The 17,799-nt window shown below is 43.1% G+C and overlaps 1 protein-coding gene across 6 annotated transcripts in view; it reads left to right on the top strand.

The window, feature by feature from the left end:
- Positions 1–17,799, top strand: part of CLSPN (claspin) — a 33,529-nt gene that overhangs the window by 6,584 nt on the left and 9,146 nt on the right. The window contains exons 4-17 of one of the 6 annotated variants that reach the window (XM_048502055.1): positions 521–682; positions 1,977–2,054; positions 2,281–2,353; positions 4,522–4,630; positions 6,484–7,040; positions 7,780–7,971; positions 8,802–8,983; positions 10,556–10,758; positions 11,553–11,617; positions 12,575–12,780; positions 12,901–13,061; positions 14,308–14,519; positions 16,295–16,403; positions 16,944–17,022. In XM_048502055.1, coding sequence (XP_048358012.1) covers positions 521–682; positions 1,977–2,054; positions 2,281–2,353; positions 4,522–4,630; positions 6,484–7,040; positions 7,780–7,971; positions 8,802–8,983; positions 10,556–10,758; positions 11,553–11,617; positions 12,575–12,780; positions 12,901–13,061; positions 14,308–14,519; positions 16,295–16,403; positions 16,944–17,022 — 2,388 coding nt within the window. Of the gene's footprint in view, positions 1–457; positions 683–1,976; positions 2,055–2,280; positions 2,354–4,521; positions 4,631–6,483; positions 7,041–7,779; positions 7,972–8,801; positions 8,984–10,555; positions 10,759–11,552; positions 11,618–12,574; positions 12,781–12,900; positions 13,062–14,307; positions 14,520–16,294; positions 16,404–16,943; positions 17,023–17,799 lie in introns of all 6 variants that reach the window. The other 5 variants (XM_048502054.1, XM_048502053.1, XM_048502050.1 and 2 more) reach the window with 5 other exon arrangements.

The raw sequence follows: 17,799 nt of genomic DNA, 5'->3' as shown, positions 1-17,799 counted from the left end.
TCGCTTTGACCTATAGCCAGGTGTTTCACTGACTCTTACCACTGAGGTGTCACCATAGCTCTGTAGCACCCCAGTCTGTTATTATAGCACGAGACAGAAAGGCATTGTCTAGAGAAACAGCTAATTGCGTGACAGAATGGTTCCTGATCTGTGTTGCTGCAGAGCAAAGATGGGGATTGTATGATTGAAAGCTGCCCTATTTCTGAAGAAAAAGAATAAGCCCTACAGAGGGGGAAATGCTACAAAGCTATGATCTGTTGGTTTTATGTTTTCTTGGTTAGGACAGATTCAAATATAGAATCTCCCATTTGTAGTCTAAACCATACAATGAGTGAGGCTAAGTTTGTGTGCTACTGAGAAGTGTTTTTGCTTGGCCTGTTGCATATGTTTTGGGGAAAATGTTAGTTAGCAACAGAATCCTTCATTATAGACGTAAATGTTCCTTTTCTTACATCAGTGGGGAGAGGGAGAACAGCTCTCAACAGACTCTCACATTCTATGTTTCTTGGTCCTGGAGGAGGATGAAGAGGAGCTTCCTCATGATGACAGTGGCTGTCTTTTGGCTGATAAAGACCTCTTTGAGAATGGCTTGGAGGAGGAGGAGGAGAATTCCTACCAAGAAGATCCAGAGTCGATAGTGTCAATTAAAGCAGCAATGAAAGAGAAAATGAAAAAACAGAAAGTAAGTTACTCTACACTTTCTGTGGAGTCTGAATTCAAATGTGAGGAAACAACCAAGAGTCTTGTGGCACACTGAAGTTCCGATAAGCTGGAACAAACCTGAGAGTCTTTAAAATACCACAAGGCTGTTTTTGTTTTATTTGTTTTTGCAGTTGTATAGCCCAGCTGTTTCTCTGGAGTAGAACTTGCAGATCTGTAGCACAATATTAGGTGGTATTTGATTTCTAGAGACAGCAGACATAGAGAAGGTTTTATTTTAATAGGATGACTTTGGTATATTTTCTGTCCTGCTCCTTTCCAAAGGTTTGAGACAAGTTAAGGGTTGGGGAGACACAAATACTGACAAATCACCCACTGAATCTTTTTACATAATAGAGTACAACTTTTGTACAGTAAAGTTTCTGCTTGCTTAATACTATGGAATACCACAATAGAAGAATTCTATGCAATAAAGCAGTACAACGTTTCCAAGAAAAAGATCACAATATGCCTCTATTAATGAGGATACCTAGCATGTCTAGAAAAATCCAGATATAACCTGAAATTAAAACAAAAGTCAGAACAAATCCAGATACACCATGCAGTGAATTCTTCCCAAAGCAAACTCTTAACTGTGTTTTGCTGCACTGATTTGTATTGGATTTTTAGAGCAGGTAATCCATACAATGTGACTTTATGTGTTGTATTCTTTTCATTGTCTCATATCTGGATTTCTCAAAATCATACCTAGTTGAAAGCCAGCATGGCATAGTGGTTAAGAGCGGCAAGCTCAAATCTGAAGAACCGGGTTTGATTCCCCGCTGCTTCTCATAAATGCCAGGCTCTAATCTAGTTTCTCCACACTTCCACATGAAGTCTGCTGGGTGACCTTGGGCTGCTAGTCACAGGTCTCTCAGAGCTCTCTCACTCCCACCTACTTCACAAGGTGTCTGTTGTAGAGATGAGTGTACATCGCTTGAGTTTTAACTATATGAGAGCTTAAGTTTAAGGGGGTGGGCGGATTCTCTAGTTTTAACTGTACGCAGTCAAGTTAGTTAACATTAAAGGGAGTCCAAGGCAGCAAGCCGCTATTGAAGGCTCCCTTTAAAGTTCAAATCCCCAGAATGCAGAATATCTATTCATCATTCAACATTCTGAGCTATTCAAATTGGTTTTTATCAGTCTTGCTTGTATTCGGTACAAGCCAGAAAAATTCGAATACAGCTTTTTTAGGTGTTTTTTTTTTAATTCTGATATATCGAATCACCAAGCCTAGAAATAACAGATCTTCCCTCCACTACTTTTTTTGGTCTAAGCAGCTGTTTTCAGGGAGTGAGGATTACAAGCATGTGCTGGATGAATCTGAGGGACCATTCTTAAAGGAGCCTAAGAAGGTGAGTGTCTTTTCATAACATTTTCTTTTGGGTTTTCATTTTGTGTGAGTTTGCTTTTAACATGGGCATTAGCATGGCAGTAGCAGAACCTCATCATCCCTTTGTCCATCTTCGCATTCCAAGTGTGCTTTATTTCAGTTCTCTTTAAACCACACTACAGCTAGTTGTATTATCTGTTATTTTAAAAACTGGCTTACTGTTCTTTAGTCTCTCTTTTCTTTTAAAGGAACGGAAGGCAGCCAAATTAAGTAAAGAAGCCATCAAACGACTACATAGTGAGACACAGCGGCTTGTTCGAGGTATGACCGTTCTCAGCAAATTGCCCCAGTTCGTAATGGAGCCATGAACTCTGTGGGTTGAGCATCTTCTGGGCGGCTACAGTATTCAGGGATTGGTAGTCCAGCCATTTGCCAATAGTCTCTTGGCGCCATACCTTGCCTCTCCCCCTCCCTTCCTCCAGTAACATTTAGCTCCAAGAAGTCAGTCACTGTCAGGGGGCAGGGAGGCCAAGCAAGACTTTACCAGGGGTTCTGTGCGGGTAAATTCAGCAACTGTTGGCTATAGCTGCAATAGTCTCTTGGAGCCTGGTTGGCTGATTTCTTTGTGAACTGGGATACACTTTCTTTATAAGCGTTAATTTCAGGCATCTTTCTTCTCTAGAGCTGAACATTGCAACCCTCCTGGCATCAATGTACCTTTAAAAAAAACTTCTGTTCCTGCAGAGAAGGATCAGTGGGTTTGTAATACTTTTTTGTGGATGCTGCAAATGCAACTAGTTGCAACTGTTGCAAAAAGAGGCTTTATTAGTAAAAATTTTAAATGAAAAATGTGTAGACTAGCATAGTTGTACCTTGTCTAGGCATTGTTTGCATCTTACCAATATATTTTTGCTAAGGTAGGGCTTGACAAATTCCAGGAGCCAGGAAGTCATGGCACCTAGGAATTTAATTGCTGTGGTTATTACTTTCAGCAATGATTTTACTGTGATGAGACCTCATAGAATAGAATGATTCTAATTCAAGCTATATAACAAAAGTGTTGATGTATATAAATGGGGGTAGCTCATAATTAAATTATGAGAAACTGTGAAACATTCTGTGGTAGCAGTAATTAGAAAACATGGTTATGAAAATACAGAACACATAAGGCTGAGAAATGAGCCTAGTGTTTACATTTTTGGGCTAACTCCTAGAGTAAAAGCAAATTTGTCAAGGCTTGTGGTAAAGTCATAATGACTGAAGAAATCTTATGAATTTATTTACCATTGTGTCTTGTGTGTGTGCCATTAAGTCACAGCTGGCTTACAGTGACCTCATAGGGTTTTCAAGGCAAGAGACGTTCAGAGATGGTTTGCCATTGTCTGTCTTTGTGTGGACTGGGAGAGTTCTGAGAGAACTGTGACTGACCCAAGGTCATTCATCAGGAGTGGGGAACTGAACCCAGTTCTCCTGCCATGCTGACTCTCTTAAAAACCTTTGTTGGTCTGCAACCACGGCAATATCCCCAAATTCCACCAGGTCCTAATAGCCACTGAATCCCTACAAAAGCAGGAAATCTGTGGCTAAGAATGCCACAGAAACGAGAAGGTAATTGCCATCGGGGGGACGCTTCAAAGCCAAAAATTCTTCTAGCTGCTGAATATTGCGCCAGACCTCAACCAACACTTCAGTATTTGGTCGATATTCTTCTTTCTTCAGTCTTGGGATTACAGATTGTAGTTTAATCTCAGTTCTAAATTTGAAAAAATGCCCACCAATAAAAAAGTGGACTGTGTAAAGGAACAGAAAATATAAGAAACAAATCTCCTGAAGCAAGAGCTCTGATTGCGAAACGCCCCCAGCTCCTTACCCTGCCAGCTCCCCATACCCCAAATATATCCTCAATATTGTATGTGTTTGTGACAAATTTTAATGTTAAAATTTGCTTTGCTCTGGGAGCTCATTTTGGCTTTACAGTGAGGCATAGCATATTGAATCCAGACTAAATTTTCTGTCAATGGAATGGAGCTATTTTACCTTCCCCATCTTACTGCAGCCCACTGATCTCTGCAAAATGCTGCTCCTGGGGGACAGGGGACTCTGAGAAATAACATGAGAGAGGGTTGCAGTGGATGGAGAATGGGTAGAAATTACTGTGTAGTTTGGATCTGAATTGTATGTAGTTTTTTAGTTTTGTGGGGTTGCTCATTTTTTTTCTAATTGTGCAATTGAGAGAGGCCTCTAATGTCTATATGCAATTTGTTCACAATTGCATGGATCTTAGAGCCTCTATCTTGCTTACTGTTAAGAGAAAAAACTGCTCCTATAATTGGTTGCAGGCAACATGTTGGGGAGATAGCTTCATAATTCTCGCCTATTCTACAGTGTTGTGATTTTATGAATCATCCATTTTTCTGGTGTTAAGCTTAGGCTGTCACAGTGAAATGATTCCTGCATTGCACACAAATCTCTTGTTTCTCCTCTTGTAGAAGCCAACTTATCTCTCCCCTATCACCTACCAGAAGCCAAAAGTGTCCATGAATTCTTCAAATGCAAACCTCGACCTGTCTTCCATGGAAGTGCTATGACTTTGCTCAAGTAAGTCAAGCCTGTTTTTTAAGATCTTTCTAAATTGCTTCTACTTTACACAGCGGAGACAGTGGACTGGCTACCACTTCCCCCTTCTTGCTGCAGACCCTGTTTATATTGTATCTCAGAGTTCCCTATCACTCAGGAGCAACATTTCCCAGATCTGCAGGGAGAGCTAGGAGTTTCATGGAGCTGATAGAAAATTCAGTCTAGCTCCAATTACAGTTGTGTACACCACAGTTTTGCAGGAGTGTTGAGAAAAGCATAGAATATATTGTTCACAGGATTCAGCTTCATGAGACAGTCAGATTTTACTGAAAACATAATCCCCAGTCAGTATATTGTTGTTCTAGCTGTGAAGGCATGCTTGAAAGGGTATGGGAAATAATGTTTTGGGCTATATGTGGATAGAGTAGTTCCAGGTGGTGGGTAAGGATTGTCCCCTTTTCTTTATTTTACCTATGATCTATCCTGAAAAGGGACCATTTGTGTTACCTTATATACTCTCATATAAGTCGAATTTTTCAGCACATTTTTTGTGCTGAAAAAGCCCCCCTCGACTTATACACGAGTGAGGTGTATTTTAAAAAATATTTTAGGGTTTTTACTTCGTTGACTGCCGGGAGCGCGGTTTTTAGGCCAGCGGTACCAAAATTTCAGGGTATCATCAGGTGACACTCATGATGATACCAGCCAGGTTTGGTGAAGTTTGGTTCAGGGGGTCCAAAGTTATGGACCCCCAAAGGGGGTGCCCCCATCCCCCATTGTTTCCAATGAGAGCTAATAGAGGGCTTCAGGGTTGGTGATAGGTTTCACTGTGTGACAGAAATACCGAAGCTCTGTACCTGACCTTTATGGGTAATTGTTTAGCGATTATTTTCTTTAGCTTGAAAAGGCTTTCTTTGCATTTTTCAGTGATACTGTGTTTCTAATATATTGATCTATTATATTTTATTATAATCACAGCAGAGTACACCACACATGTAAATATAATACAAAATTTCTTATTTACTCATTCATCAGGTTTAGTTTTGTTCCAGTACCCATTTCCTGACAAAATTATCTTGTTCAAATTATTTATCATCCCAGGTTTATCTGCATGCTGTTATTCTTTCCATGGTACATAATGTGCCATATTTTACTAAGCCATTCCCCCATAATTGTTAATTTATCCTGCTTTGAATATTGTACTGCCAGACTTTTTGGTGTTGTGTGCGGGTTCCTTACAAGCTTCTTCTCTTTTATAACATTATTATATTCTCTTTCACATAAACTTGTTAGTTCAGTCAGTTGAGGTGCAGTGGTTGAGCAAATTGTATGCTTCTGCATTAGAATATAGTCCCAAAACAAATATGAGAATTATCATTCCTTTTTATGCAATGCCTTTGTCAAAATGATTATTTTGTGCCTTATTAAACATGGTACTTTGATACAAGAGCATTTATGCAAATAAGTATTTTTACTTTCAAACAGATGGTGGGAGCAGATCTAGGTAGGCACTAGGACCCAGGCAGAACATTCTACACCAAAGAAGGTCTGGCATGCTTTTTTCTGTAGTGGAGGAATATACAATTTACTAAAATCTTTATGTGAAACAGGATATAACACAACAGTTTAGCTTTAGGTTGATGTGGAGTTCCTAACACTTTTCAGTGATTGTATGTTTCTAATATAATGACTTTTGTATGTATGCCCTGCTCTTATATGGACTTTACAGTAGTCTCCCATCGAGACTTGGGGTTCAGATCCACGCTTCCTCTAGCTTTATATAATGCTGGTTTCAGATTGTTTGCTGAGCACTTACAGTGATCATATTTAGAGGGATGAAAGATAATATGATGGTCTGACTCTGTTCTTGGCAGATCAGCAAAATACCAGCCCAGACCAGGTGAAGAAAGTGCTTTACCGAAGATCCCAGGTGCTACCTGCGGCGGTAGTGGAGAAGAAACTGAATATCCAGCAACACAGGAACTAGAAGCAGGACTTGGCCCAGAAGCTTCAGCCCCCACAAACTCAACTGTTACCAAATCTGTTGCTGAGGAAGAGGAGCAATCGACAGCAGATTATCCTGAGCAACATGGACAGGACTCTGGTTCCAAAGCTGAAAGCCTTACAGAGGAAACCAGTTCTGGGAAGCAAGGAAAATCTAACCTGACCGGTTCCGAATGCACTGAACTGATGGCAAATAAAGTGGCAGAAAAAGCTTTTGAACCAGAAGAGGAGCAGTCGTCTGAACTGTACATACAACCCAAAAAATCTGTACAGCCCCCAGCAGCAGACTCTTCAGCTCCAGGTGAAAAATCGAAGAAGTCCAAGCTAGATCGTCTTCGGCAGATGGGGGTAGATCTGACCATAAAGCCTCAAATCTCTTCTGGGGATGATTCATTTATTAACCTTGATGAACCTGAGTCAAACAGAGGTATGAGGTATTTTGCCAGGTGTAACTCAGTCTTTATTAGCTTGTTGCTCCTTGCAGGGTTTTAAGAGGAACAGCAAAGTACACCAGCCACATACCAGCCTCCTGGTATGTGGCGTTAATTTGCCAATGGAATTTAAACTGTTACAGAGTTATAAATACATTCATTCTCTCTTGGGGGATGGGGTTGGGTCTTAATGGTGGAGCAGAAGGGCACAGATTTAGTTCCCAGCTTCTCTGGTTAAAAGCATCAGGCAGTAGGTGCTGTGAAATACCTAGAAAGCAGATGGCAGTTAGTATAGACAGTCTTGTTCTTGATAGGCCAGGGGTCTCAGCATAAAGCAGTGCCACCCTACTTGTGCATTATCTATTAAATTGGTTCAATTTGTTGGACAGTTCTCTGCTATTTCATGAGCATTTGTTTCTGTGAAAGCTCATGTTTAGCTTAAAAACCCATCTGCTAGGGCCGTGCAAAATATTAACTTGAGCTGTGTAAATCTGAGTCATTTTACTGTTTGTATATCACTGCCATAAAATGAGGACCGTGAAATTTTGTTCAGTAATTTATGACACATGGGAATCCTGAATGGTTTTCTTCTGTGACGATGTCTAAGGAAATGTATACATTTGATTCTGAATGTTATTGTTAATCTGTCAAGAAATTGTTTTGCGGTGCAGTTGCCAATGCCTGCTGTGAATGAATGAAAGTAATTTAGTTCTCTTTTTGAAAATATCTAAACAGAATTGGAAGCGTTGAAGGAACGTTTTGTGAAGCATGCACTTCACGCAACCAAACCAAAAGCGGAACGGATAGTGAACTTGAGTGTTATTCACAAAGAAGTGACAAATGAGGGCAAAGAAGAGCTAAAGGCTGGCGTGGTACCAGTAACTCTCGTTGCAGAGAGTATAGAAGAGACAATCCACGCAAAGCCAGGTATGCCTATGAGGCAGGGGGGTGGGCAGGGCAGATGCCAGATTTGGTGGATGGAATCAGTTTCCCCCATCACTTGGACATTCGAACCGAAGGATGAGCAACTCTGTGCTCTGCCATGCTGTTGCACTCAGTGGTTCAAGTAAAAGGATTAGGAGTGGGGCTCTTGGGGGCAAATTATCTTTTGTTGCTGGCTATATTTTTGGTTCATAGACAGTTTTGGTTCGTAGACAAGGGTGCTGGTTGGGTGTTAAGGTAGTTAATGTGGAGAGTAGTCATGGCATAAGAAGAAGAAAGGGACTCAGCTTTTGTGAGCATTGCAAATGTTCAATGTATTGTCTAAGGCTTTCACGGCCAGAATCACTAGGGTGTTGTGGGTTTTCCATAGTAAAGCAAGTATACTCCAGATGCAGGCAAAACGTTAGAAGAGAATGCTACTGGAACACGGCCACGCAACCCGGAAAACCCAAAACACCCTATTGCAAATGTTGTAGAGAGGTATGGCCAACTGGTGTACCCCAAGGCTAGATCTTGTCTCTGCTTGAAGCAGTTTTATCTGGCCTCTGGAAACAACTTAATCAAAGTGTGGTAACATGTTTATCCTCAACTTCCTCCAAAAGGAAAGGCTTTCAGTTTCTCGGAGGGAGAAAGTTCACATGTTAACACTGCAACTCTTGATAGTCCCTCTCATCCGCACCAGCAAAAACATTTTAATCTTACCATGTAAATATTCTATGTGTTATCTTCATTAATCTGTTTTGCTTGAAGCAGTCAACCTTTAAAAAAATTGCCCGAAGTGCATCTTATGTATTCATGCCTCCACAATTGCCCAGGTGAAAAATTGCAAGTGCTGAAGGCTAAACTCCAGGCGGCCATGAAGCTCCGTAGGACGGAGGAACGTCTCAAGCGACAAGCATTGTTTAAATTGGATAATGAGGATATGTTGGAGGAAGAGGAGGAGGAGGAAGAAATGACCGATGAGTCAGATGAAGAAGAGGAAGAAGGCAATCACGAGGTCTCTCTCTATCTCTATTTCAACAAGATTCGATGTTTTGCTGATTTTTCATATATCAACCAAGGACCGAGAGAATTTGGAATTTGTGCCTGCGTTAGTAATGGCCTCTTGCTCGACTGTTTATTTTGAAGAAGTTCTAATTATGACAGTTAATTACTGAATGGTGTCACTTTCTCAGGGCTAGCTGCTGAAGGGCAGTCTTTGTTTTCTACACCCAATGTTTGACTTGAGCTGATTTTGATCTTTCTAAATGCTCTGTGGCTGAGCTCGGGAGCGTACCTGCTGTGGGGCTTCTCACCCTGCTTGTAGTTCCCCGCTGCTGCCCGGCTCATTCTTTGCTCGAGTCAGGGCTGGTGAGGGAAGCCCCAAATGGATCCCCACAAGCCCGGGCTTACTCATAAGCATCGCAAGCTCTTCTGGGGTCTCTTTCGCACATGCATGGGCAGCCTCCATTTCCTATGTTCAGATTGGCTGAATCTCGCCCCATTCCCCCACTCACTTTCACTATTTTAGTTTTACATGACTCTGAACACAAAACAGGCGCTGAGAATCTGCATCCTTCCCCCCCCCCCCCCCCCAGTCTAAAATCCTTGAGTATGCGATGGGATCGCCACCCTCCTGTTCGTGGCGCCTGCACACGCTGCTTTTCTGCCCAAGGTTTCTCCCTCCTTTCTAAAAACCAAGGTTTCTCCCTCAGTTTTTTTTCACTGCAAGGGGGGGGGGGGTGGTGCCACTTCTCAGCGCCTGTCTGTAGGCGGGGCAGGCCAGAGCACTGAGGTGGGAAAACTGGCCCCGTTTCTGCTACTGAGGAGTTTTGCATGGTGGTGGGAGCCTCTGGAGCAACAAAGGGGCATTTCAAAAGGACCTCAACCTTTGCGGTTCAGGAAATTCGCAGAGCAAGGCAGTTGCCATGGGGCAGCTCCAGGGTAAAAACATGGCAGCCATGCTGCAGCACCAGGGACACTGCAAAACTCCCAATTGCATCGAGGCATTCCCCGTGCCAAAATCAGCCTTGGAGAACAGCAGTCCTGCAGGCAAGAACTTCTGAATCACTTAGTGCCTCTCTTGTTTTATCTCTTCTGGCATCTTCCAACAGCCACGTGGTGAGGTGCTGGAAGGAGGGGGAGCGCTGCTCAAGACACAGTGTGAGAAACTGGGCTTGGGGTAGTGTGGCTGTGCCTGGGCCAAATCAAGCAGTTGCATACTAGAAAGAGTTGAAGCTCCAGAGCAGTCTTGCTGTGCGCTGCTTAACCCAGGCCAAACTTCCTGTGGCATCATGTACATTATGCACCACACTTTGTGACCCATGTAAGTTGCAGAGGAGGCACTTGCAGATGCTGTGGCGCATCTTTCTGCATCTCCCTAGTTGCTTACTGAGTAACTGTAAACAGTCCTTAGTTGTCAGAGGGAAGGACTTCCAGATCAAACAGCAATATTCCCAGATGTTAGCCCCACCATTTTTCTATAGAAATTGTGCTGGATCTGTTTACTGGGTGAACATCTGCATTTTAAAACGATAACATCTTTTTTCCCCCCCACTCTGTGGAATTTTGTGCTTATCTGTTCTGTCAGGCTGCAGAGTATCTTCTCGAAGAGGCAGACGAGGACAACGGGGAGCTTGAAGAACAGAGCCTTGATGATGGCGACAAGGAGATAGACAAAGAACCGGTGGACGAAGAGCGAGCGGCCCAATCCGGGCTCGGTGGTGCTGTTCCTAAACTTGCCTCCACTGAATCGACACTGCTGCTTTTCAAGGACAACTCTTCAAAAATGGGGTGACGTTCTTGTTTGTTTGGTTTTCCTTTCACAGACAAAATTGAAATTTTGTACTTCACATGCAAACCTTTTTGAGGCTTGTTTGATTTCTAATATTGCTTTAATATAAGGTTTTAATAGTTCGCTCATTTTTAGTAATTATATGGTGTTTCATTTGAAATCACATGTTACCTTGTAAAATAGATTCTCTGGGGTGGCAGCGAAGAAATTCTCTAAACCAATAAATACAAAATGGCTTGTACTCCTGCAGATCTGTTTCTGATGATTCTCATGATCTCATGAGATGATGATTCTCATGATGCGAGACACTCAGAAACACTCATCTTGGGTCAGGGTGCTGCTCCTTCAGAGGAAAGCACTTTCACTAGCAAAACCAATCTGAGGGCTTCAACCTGCAACATGTGCTGTTACAAAGCAGGCAGTATTGTCTGTGTTTTGAGAAACACTAGTTTACAGTGGGAGAGTGATGCAGTGGTTAAAAGCATTGAACTCTAATCTGGAGAACTGGGTTCAATTCCCCACTCCGCATAAAGCCTGCTGAGTGATTTCAGACCAGTCACAGTTTTTTCAGAACTCTCTCAGCCCAGACAGAGGTAGGCAATTGCAAACCACCTGTGAACACTTCTTCCCTTGAAAACAGTATGGGGCCGCCATAAGTCAGCTGCCACTTGACGGCGCTTGGCATACACAGTTTGCGATGACATCTTTACTTTGCTCTAAATGCTGTCATTTAACTTTTCTTGTTAACTTATTCACACTCACCTTACATTTGGACTGATTTTGTTTATTTCAGATATTCTCTTCCGGGTGAGAAAGCTGAGGTGGAAGATGCCATGTGTAAAAGGCCTGACAAGCCAGGTAAACAATTGCAGGTCTATAGCAGATGTCTTCTGTAGCAAAAAAATGGGCATATTCCTGGTTTCTTCATTCTGAAAGGTGACAATTCTTGATGTGGTCAAGTCCATAACTGCTTCCAGGCACTAGTCCAGCGTACTGAGTGCCTCTCCTGACTCTGATGCATGAGTTTAATTTTAGTTTTGACTTTCTCTGTGAGCTGTCATCGTTATTTACTAAAATAAGTCTTTAATTAGGGCAGTTCCTCTGGGTGAGGCCCCTTGTTGGTGGCTTTAATGGGGACGTTGCATTGACATACGTGTGAGTGAGTGTGTGAATGAGAGAATATGTGTACTATTACACTTTATAGCACTAGTTGTCCATGTAGCCTCCTTCCAATCATACTCTAAATTCATTTAGGCTGGCTGACTGTCATTGTAATGACCTTTGAACTGCCAGTGAATGAGAGTTTTAAAAAACTCCCACAGAACGCTTGTGTCTCATTTTAAATGGCTGCAACCATATAAGGCTCTGATTTGATCCCTGCTATGCCACATAGCCAGTTGGGTAGCCCTCGTTGGGTAGCTCTTGGTCTAACCTGTTTATAGATTTATTGTGAAGCCTGTGTATGGCTTTAAATTTCTTGGGGTGCAAAGGTAGTTTAGCAGTTGGTCCCTCTGGAACAGGAGGACATTCTACTCCGGCAAGTCGACTTGGTCTTCCACCTTTGCCTTCCTTTGGTTTTAGCTGAAATCTGTTCTGATGGCAGAAACTTTTATTTTAAAATGGTATGAAAAGAAAGCAAATTATGTGGTGTTTTAGGGTGTGCTACTGGGTGATTGCAGGAGACTGAAGCGTTATATGCTGTTTAGGTGCTGCTGGCCACTCCTGGACATGTTGCTAGCGTCTAGGCTTTTAGCACACCGATTGGCCCCAGTTGATTGATAGGAACTCTCTCTTATCCACCCACTCCCCTTTCAGAAGATGATGATTCCTTTTCGCTGCCGAATTTGGCGAAGGAAAACAGCCACAATAGCAGCTTTGAGCTGATTGGCTCCATGATCCCCTCCTACCAGCCCTGTAACAAGCAAGCATCTCGCGGAGGCAGCTTCCTTTCCACTGTCAGTGGTATCCGTTCTCCTTCTCCTGGCTTTTTCAAAACAGGCTTTATCAGTGGTGCATCCAAGGTAACTGTCTTCTCTCCCCCTGACCGTCCCCATCCTTGGTTCTGATTTGAATTGGGGTAATGCCTGTCTTCCAGTTGACCACTGGTTTATCTAGATGTGTTCTATTTTGGATTTGCTTAGAGTTCAGGAAAGGCATCTGAGCCCTCTCTTCCCATAGAGGACTCCCAAGATCTCTACAATGCTACTCCTGAAGAGAAAAGCCCCATTCCAGCTGCTACCAGGTTTCAATTCCAATGCTCCCTAGAAGATGACACTCAGAGTCAGCTGCTTGATTCCGATGGGTAAGTAGTGGATAACGGTAGCATTCTTGTGTAGTTAACATTTCAGAAATGCTTAAAACTTTCAGAGCCTAAATAAGTACAAAAAACACCCTCTTGGACTTCCTGAATATCAGAACTGGAAGTTGCTAGTTTATTGTTTCAAAGCAACTCAGTACCTTGGCCTGGTGCAGCTGGCGCTCTGGATCAGCATCTGGGCTGCAGAAACATTCAAGTTTTTGGATTTCTGCTGATGACTGTACATGGTCAATTTAGTAATGCTAATATTTTCTATCACCTTTTTGTAGATTAGATTTTTAGCTCTGGTTTTAATAATAGATTTTTGGGCATGGTTTTAATGGTTTTACAGCGTGATCTTTATTGTGCATGTTTTAATTTGTTAGCCATGCCGGTGGTCCTTGTGAGGGTAAAAAGGCGAGATATAAATATTGTCAAATAAATAGGATCCCAAATATTTAGCAGTTTGCACATGGGACCAAGCCATTGCTTCTGTAATAGATCTTTGATCTGTCAGCCAGATTTGAGGACTTCACTTCTTGTGTGTCTGTCTGCCTGCTGAGCCTTCAAATCAAAGGTTGCCAGTTGCTTTAGCTCTGGATGTAGCCCCTAAAGTAAAAAAAACACTTGTGAACAATCACATTGGCCCATGAAAAATCCAGAAAATAATTTGTGCTTAATAAAAGTTATCTCTCTTATTGTGTCTCCTGAGCCATCTATTTTTGTCTGTTTCCAATCACAGTTTGGAAACTGCACCTACAGTTTTGGGTGTCAAGAAATAGAACATTTTCAAATTGCCCCATCTTATGTTCCATGCTCTAATATATTTCCTGTGTCTTTAGCATTGTATTTATAATTCTCAAGCTTTATCTGGGGCAAGTGTTCCATAAGCCCTTGCTGCTGGATGATGTCAAATTCATCATGGGCCTTAAACTTCTACATGTTGGTAAATTTTTGTGAGAGAAAAGTAAATTCATTTCTTGGACTACTGTTTATAGAACAAAATGACCTTTGAGAACATCGAACTTGACATGAGTGAATTCAGATGTACCCTGGCCTTAGACAAAAGGTCTGTGGAAATGGGAGCTGCTCTTGGTGGACAGGAGCTCCATCATGAGAGAAGCCATCCTAACCCATGCTGGAGCACTTGTATCTCATAACTGTCTACTTCTGAAATCATTTGAGTCTTCTGTGATGCATTAAAACTTTTAAAAAATAGATGGTAGTCATGATTTTTTCTTTCCCCTTTCAGTTTCTTGAACGTTGGTCATCCCCGGAATAAGTACCAGTCTTCCAAAAGCCACCTTCCTTTGGCTAGCATGGATGAGAATGCAATGGATGCCAACATGGATGAACTCTTAAATCTCTGTTCTGGCCAGTTTGCCTCCCAGGACAAACAGCCTCCTAAGAGACAGAACATGGAGGAACTGCTCAGCCTTTGCTCCGGGAAGTTCACATCTCCGGGTGAGTGATGAGCATTCATACTGATAGCAAAATAAAACTGGACTCATGCCCTTTGTTTTAAATAGCTTGGCATAGAATTTTTGCACTCAGAATATGTAGTTTGGACATACAGTGCTTGTAGGCAAACCAAGGGAAGGAGGCTAGTAGGCATGTATTTTCAAACAAGGCACTTAACTATGTTCTCTGGAAATGTATTGTCATTTCTTGTTCATTTTTTTAAAGTACCCAATTGGCTAGAACCAGGGCTGGATGAAGGCTTTTTGGCACCTTGGATGTCAAATGAATTTCCTGCCACCACATTTGACCCCCACGCGCCATGGTGAATTGGGAAGCTACTGCCCACCCTTCTTGTTCTCCATACCTTAGTGAAGGGAAGGAGGATGAGAGTCACCCCTCCCAAAAGAGGGAGGCAGGAAGGAAGGCACAGGCTGTCTGCAAGCTGCTTCATGCATCCACAGGCACTTCACAAGGCAGACCCTAATGCTGTTGGTGGGCAAGGCAGCATCAGGGCTTGTCGGCACACTGCCACATCTGGCACTGTAGGCTTACATCTAGTAGGCAGGATGGCCTTGGCTATAATGAATGGAGGGCCTAAATGAAATGTCTGTGTTTTTAATGCCACAGATGACCGATGTATTGGTCTAAACTAACTGCTTCTTGGATAAGTGGGCCATCCCACATCTCAGTTGCTCACTCATTGTTGCATTTTATGGTACAAGGAGGAGGAAATGTAGCTGCTGAAGCAGCCACATTAAAGGCTAAGGATCATGCTGGCTTGATTTTTGAAAAACACATGAAAGCTGAATCACAGCCTTTTCATCATTATTGTGAATAATTGCTGCAGCAACCCCAAGATCTCTGATGAAGCAGTGAGAGACTACAAACAACTTGGAAGTTTTTCTGGAGAAAATCAGCTTCAAAACAAATTTCAGTTAGCCGTCCATTACAACTGCATTACTAGCTGAATGTTATATTCAGTGTGTACACTGCCATTTTGATGAACCTTTCTAACTTTGTGTACTTGGCTATGCATTGTACTTTGTCCTTTTTTTCTGTGGCATGTAAATTGAGTTGAGGTGTTCAATACAATGCTTTTAATACTTGATTCTTTTTGTGTTATATCTTTAGCATGCAAGTACTTCTGTTGTTAACCTGGCTGAGGCCGTTTCCGCACGGCGGCGGAAACGGCTGGGTCGGCGCTTCTCGCGCCGACCCGAAGACGCTGGGACCGTCCGCACGGACGGTCCCGGGAAGAGGCGGGCAGCCGGCGCCGCAGAGCACTGGCACTCGCACGACCCAGCTTGTCCCTGGGCCTCCGGCGTGTCGCCGAGGCCTGGGGACACGCCCCCCTGGCCCTGTGCGCCTGCTCGAGCAGGGCAGGGGGGCGTGTCCCCAGGCCTCAGCAACGCACCGGAGGCCCAGGGACAAGGTGAGTGCCGGGTCGGGGAGGCGCCGTGAAGCCGCTGCCGTTCGCTCGGCAGCGGCTTCACGGCGGCGTATTCCAAAAAGAACGCTTCTTAGCGTTCTCGGAATACGCCGGCTGCGGGCCAACCGGGCGGCGCGGGGGCGGCGCGGCTGCGCTGCAGCTGCGCCGCCCGTGCGAATGGCAGCCTGGAGACGGCGTTTTTACCGTCTCCAGGCCGTCATTTTCCGCCCGTGCAGAAACGGCCTGAGAGAAAAAACTTACCTGGGTGATCCTCTGCTAGCCCAAGACTATCTATGGGTTGCCGATGGCTCATCTGTATTGTAATGATTTCTCAACTCTGGTTTCTTAGGTTCTCCCACTCAGACCTCATCAGCATCTTCTCAGCTGAAAAAAGAGAGCAGCTTGGATCCCATGGCTGAAGTACTAGATCTGTGCTCTGGCCCCTTCCCAGCAGACAGGTGAAGTATAGAAGTTTGAGATGTGCAAATGTTTCAGTTCTGTAGAGGTTTCCGTACTTGCTTCATTGGAGCAGGGTCACATTTGTCTGTCTTTCATAGCCAAAAAGATTGTGTGTGCAGAGCTGAGATGAGGTTGTGTGTGAAAGAAAGAGGGGTCATTTACATAGCAGGACATACGTGCTGAAGGACAGACTGGATTATAGATTGCAGCAAATCTCTCTTTACTCAGCCAGCCTGCATTGCCTCAGAATATGAAAGGTCTTCAGTCAAACTAAAGGTCTTTTTCTGCCTAATCCCTGGCAAGTGCTGGTACCTTTCCTGTTACGCATCTTGTGGCTTCCAGAATGCTGTGGCCCCTGAGATATTGTCACAATAAACCAGGTGGCTCTTTAAAGTGCTGTAATGCTTCTTGCCCTTCACGAGGTTTTGTGTCCTGGGAAGTTAAGTGCGGCAGCCTGAACAGTAATTCAGACACATGCTAAACCTTTGACGTTCCAGCTGCTAAATGAATATGTTCTTTTCAACTTTTCTTTCTTATAGGGAAGGGGAAGATGAAGAGGAGGAAGAGCTTGCAGACTTCCAGCTTCTAACAAATGACCATGAATTTGACAGTGAAGACGTGAGTATTGTGCACTACTGCAATTTATGGTAGAGCAGAGTATCATACATGCCTTATGCAATCTTGGAAACTGTTTCTGTTCTGAAGCACACAGCCATCTTCTAATGTGTTTTCAACTGGCCAGATCATGTCCTCTAATAACTGATTTTCAGGGAAGCCAGAAGTTCATTTCCAATTTTTAAAAGTGGAAATTCTTCGCCCAGAGAAGCTTGGTTCTGCAGTCAATTTGAATTATGCCAGTTTACTCAGTATGCACATCTTTCTTCTGCTTTACATAATTTATTCTGCCTTTGCTGTATCCTTTTCAGGATAAAGATGGCACCAGATGCAAGAATTAATCCACCATTTCCTGGACCGTGTTTGTTCTAAAATGCTCCATTTGGGTCTTAGTGCCTTGGGGATAGAACTAAATAGGCACTAGGGCCCAAACTGAGCATCCTAGAACAAAGATCATCTAGGTAGGAAATGGTGGATGAATTCTCAAATCTGGTGTCATCTTTATCCTGAAAAGAATATAGTCACAGGGATGAGCTTGGCAAGGCACTGGAACTCCATACAAGGGGTAAAAGAGGTAGCCCCAAACATAGGAAAAACAAATGGAGATGTGGACCATGTGCTCAGAAACTATACAGCCCTCTCAAAGTGAAACGAATGAGCTGTTAGCGTTACAACAAGATGGTTGAAGGAGATCTTTTTGAAGTATGTGGACTGTGTCATACATTGGTAGTATTGTTTTGTTTCTAAACATTAGCCTTTTACTTGTTCTTGTTTGTTTGT

Source organism: Sphaerodactylus townsendi, linkage group LG06, assembly GCF_021028975.2.
Source record: "Sphaerodactylus townsendi isolate TG3544 linkage group LG06, MPM_Stown_v2.3, whole genome shotgun sequence".
Taxonomy (NCBI): domain Eukaryota; kingdom Metazoa; phylum Chordata; class Lepidosauria; order Squamata; family Sphaerodactylidae; genus Sphaerodactylus; species Sphaerodactylus townsendi.
The sequence above is the reverse complement of the archived record's forward strand: the minus strand, read 5'-3'. Positions and strand labels throughout refer to the sequence as shown.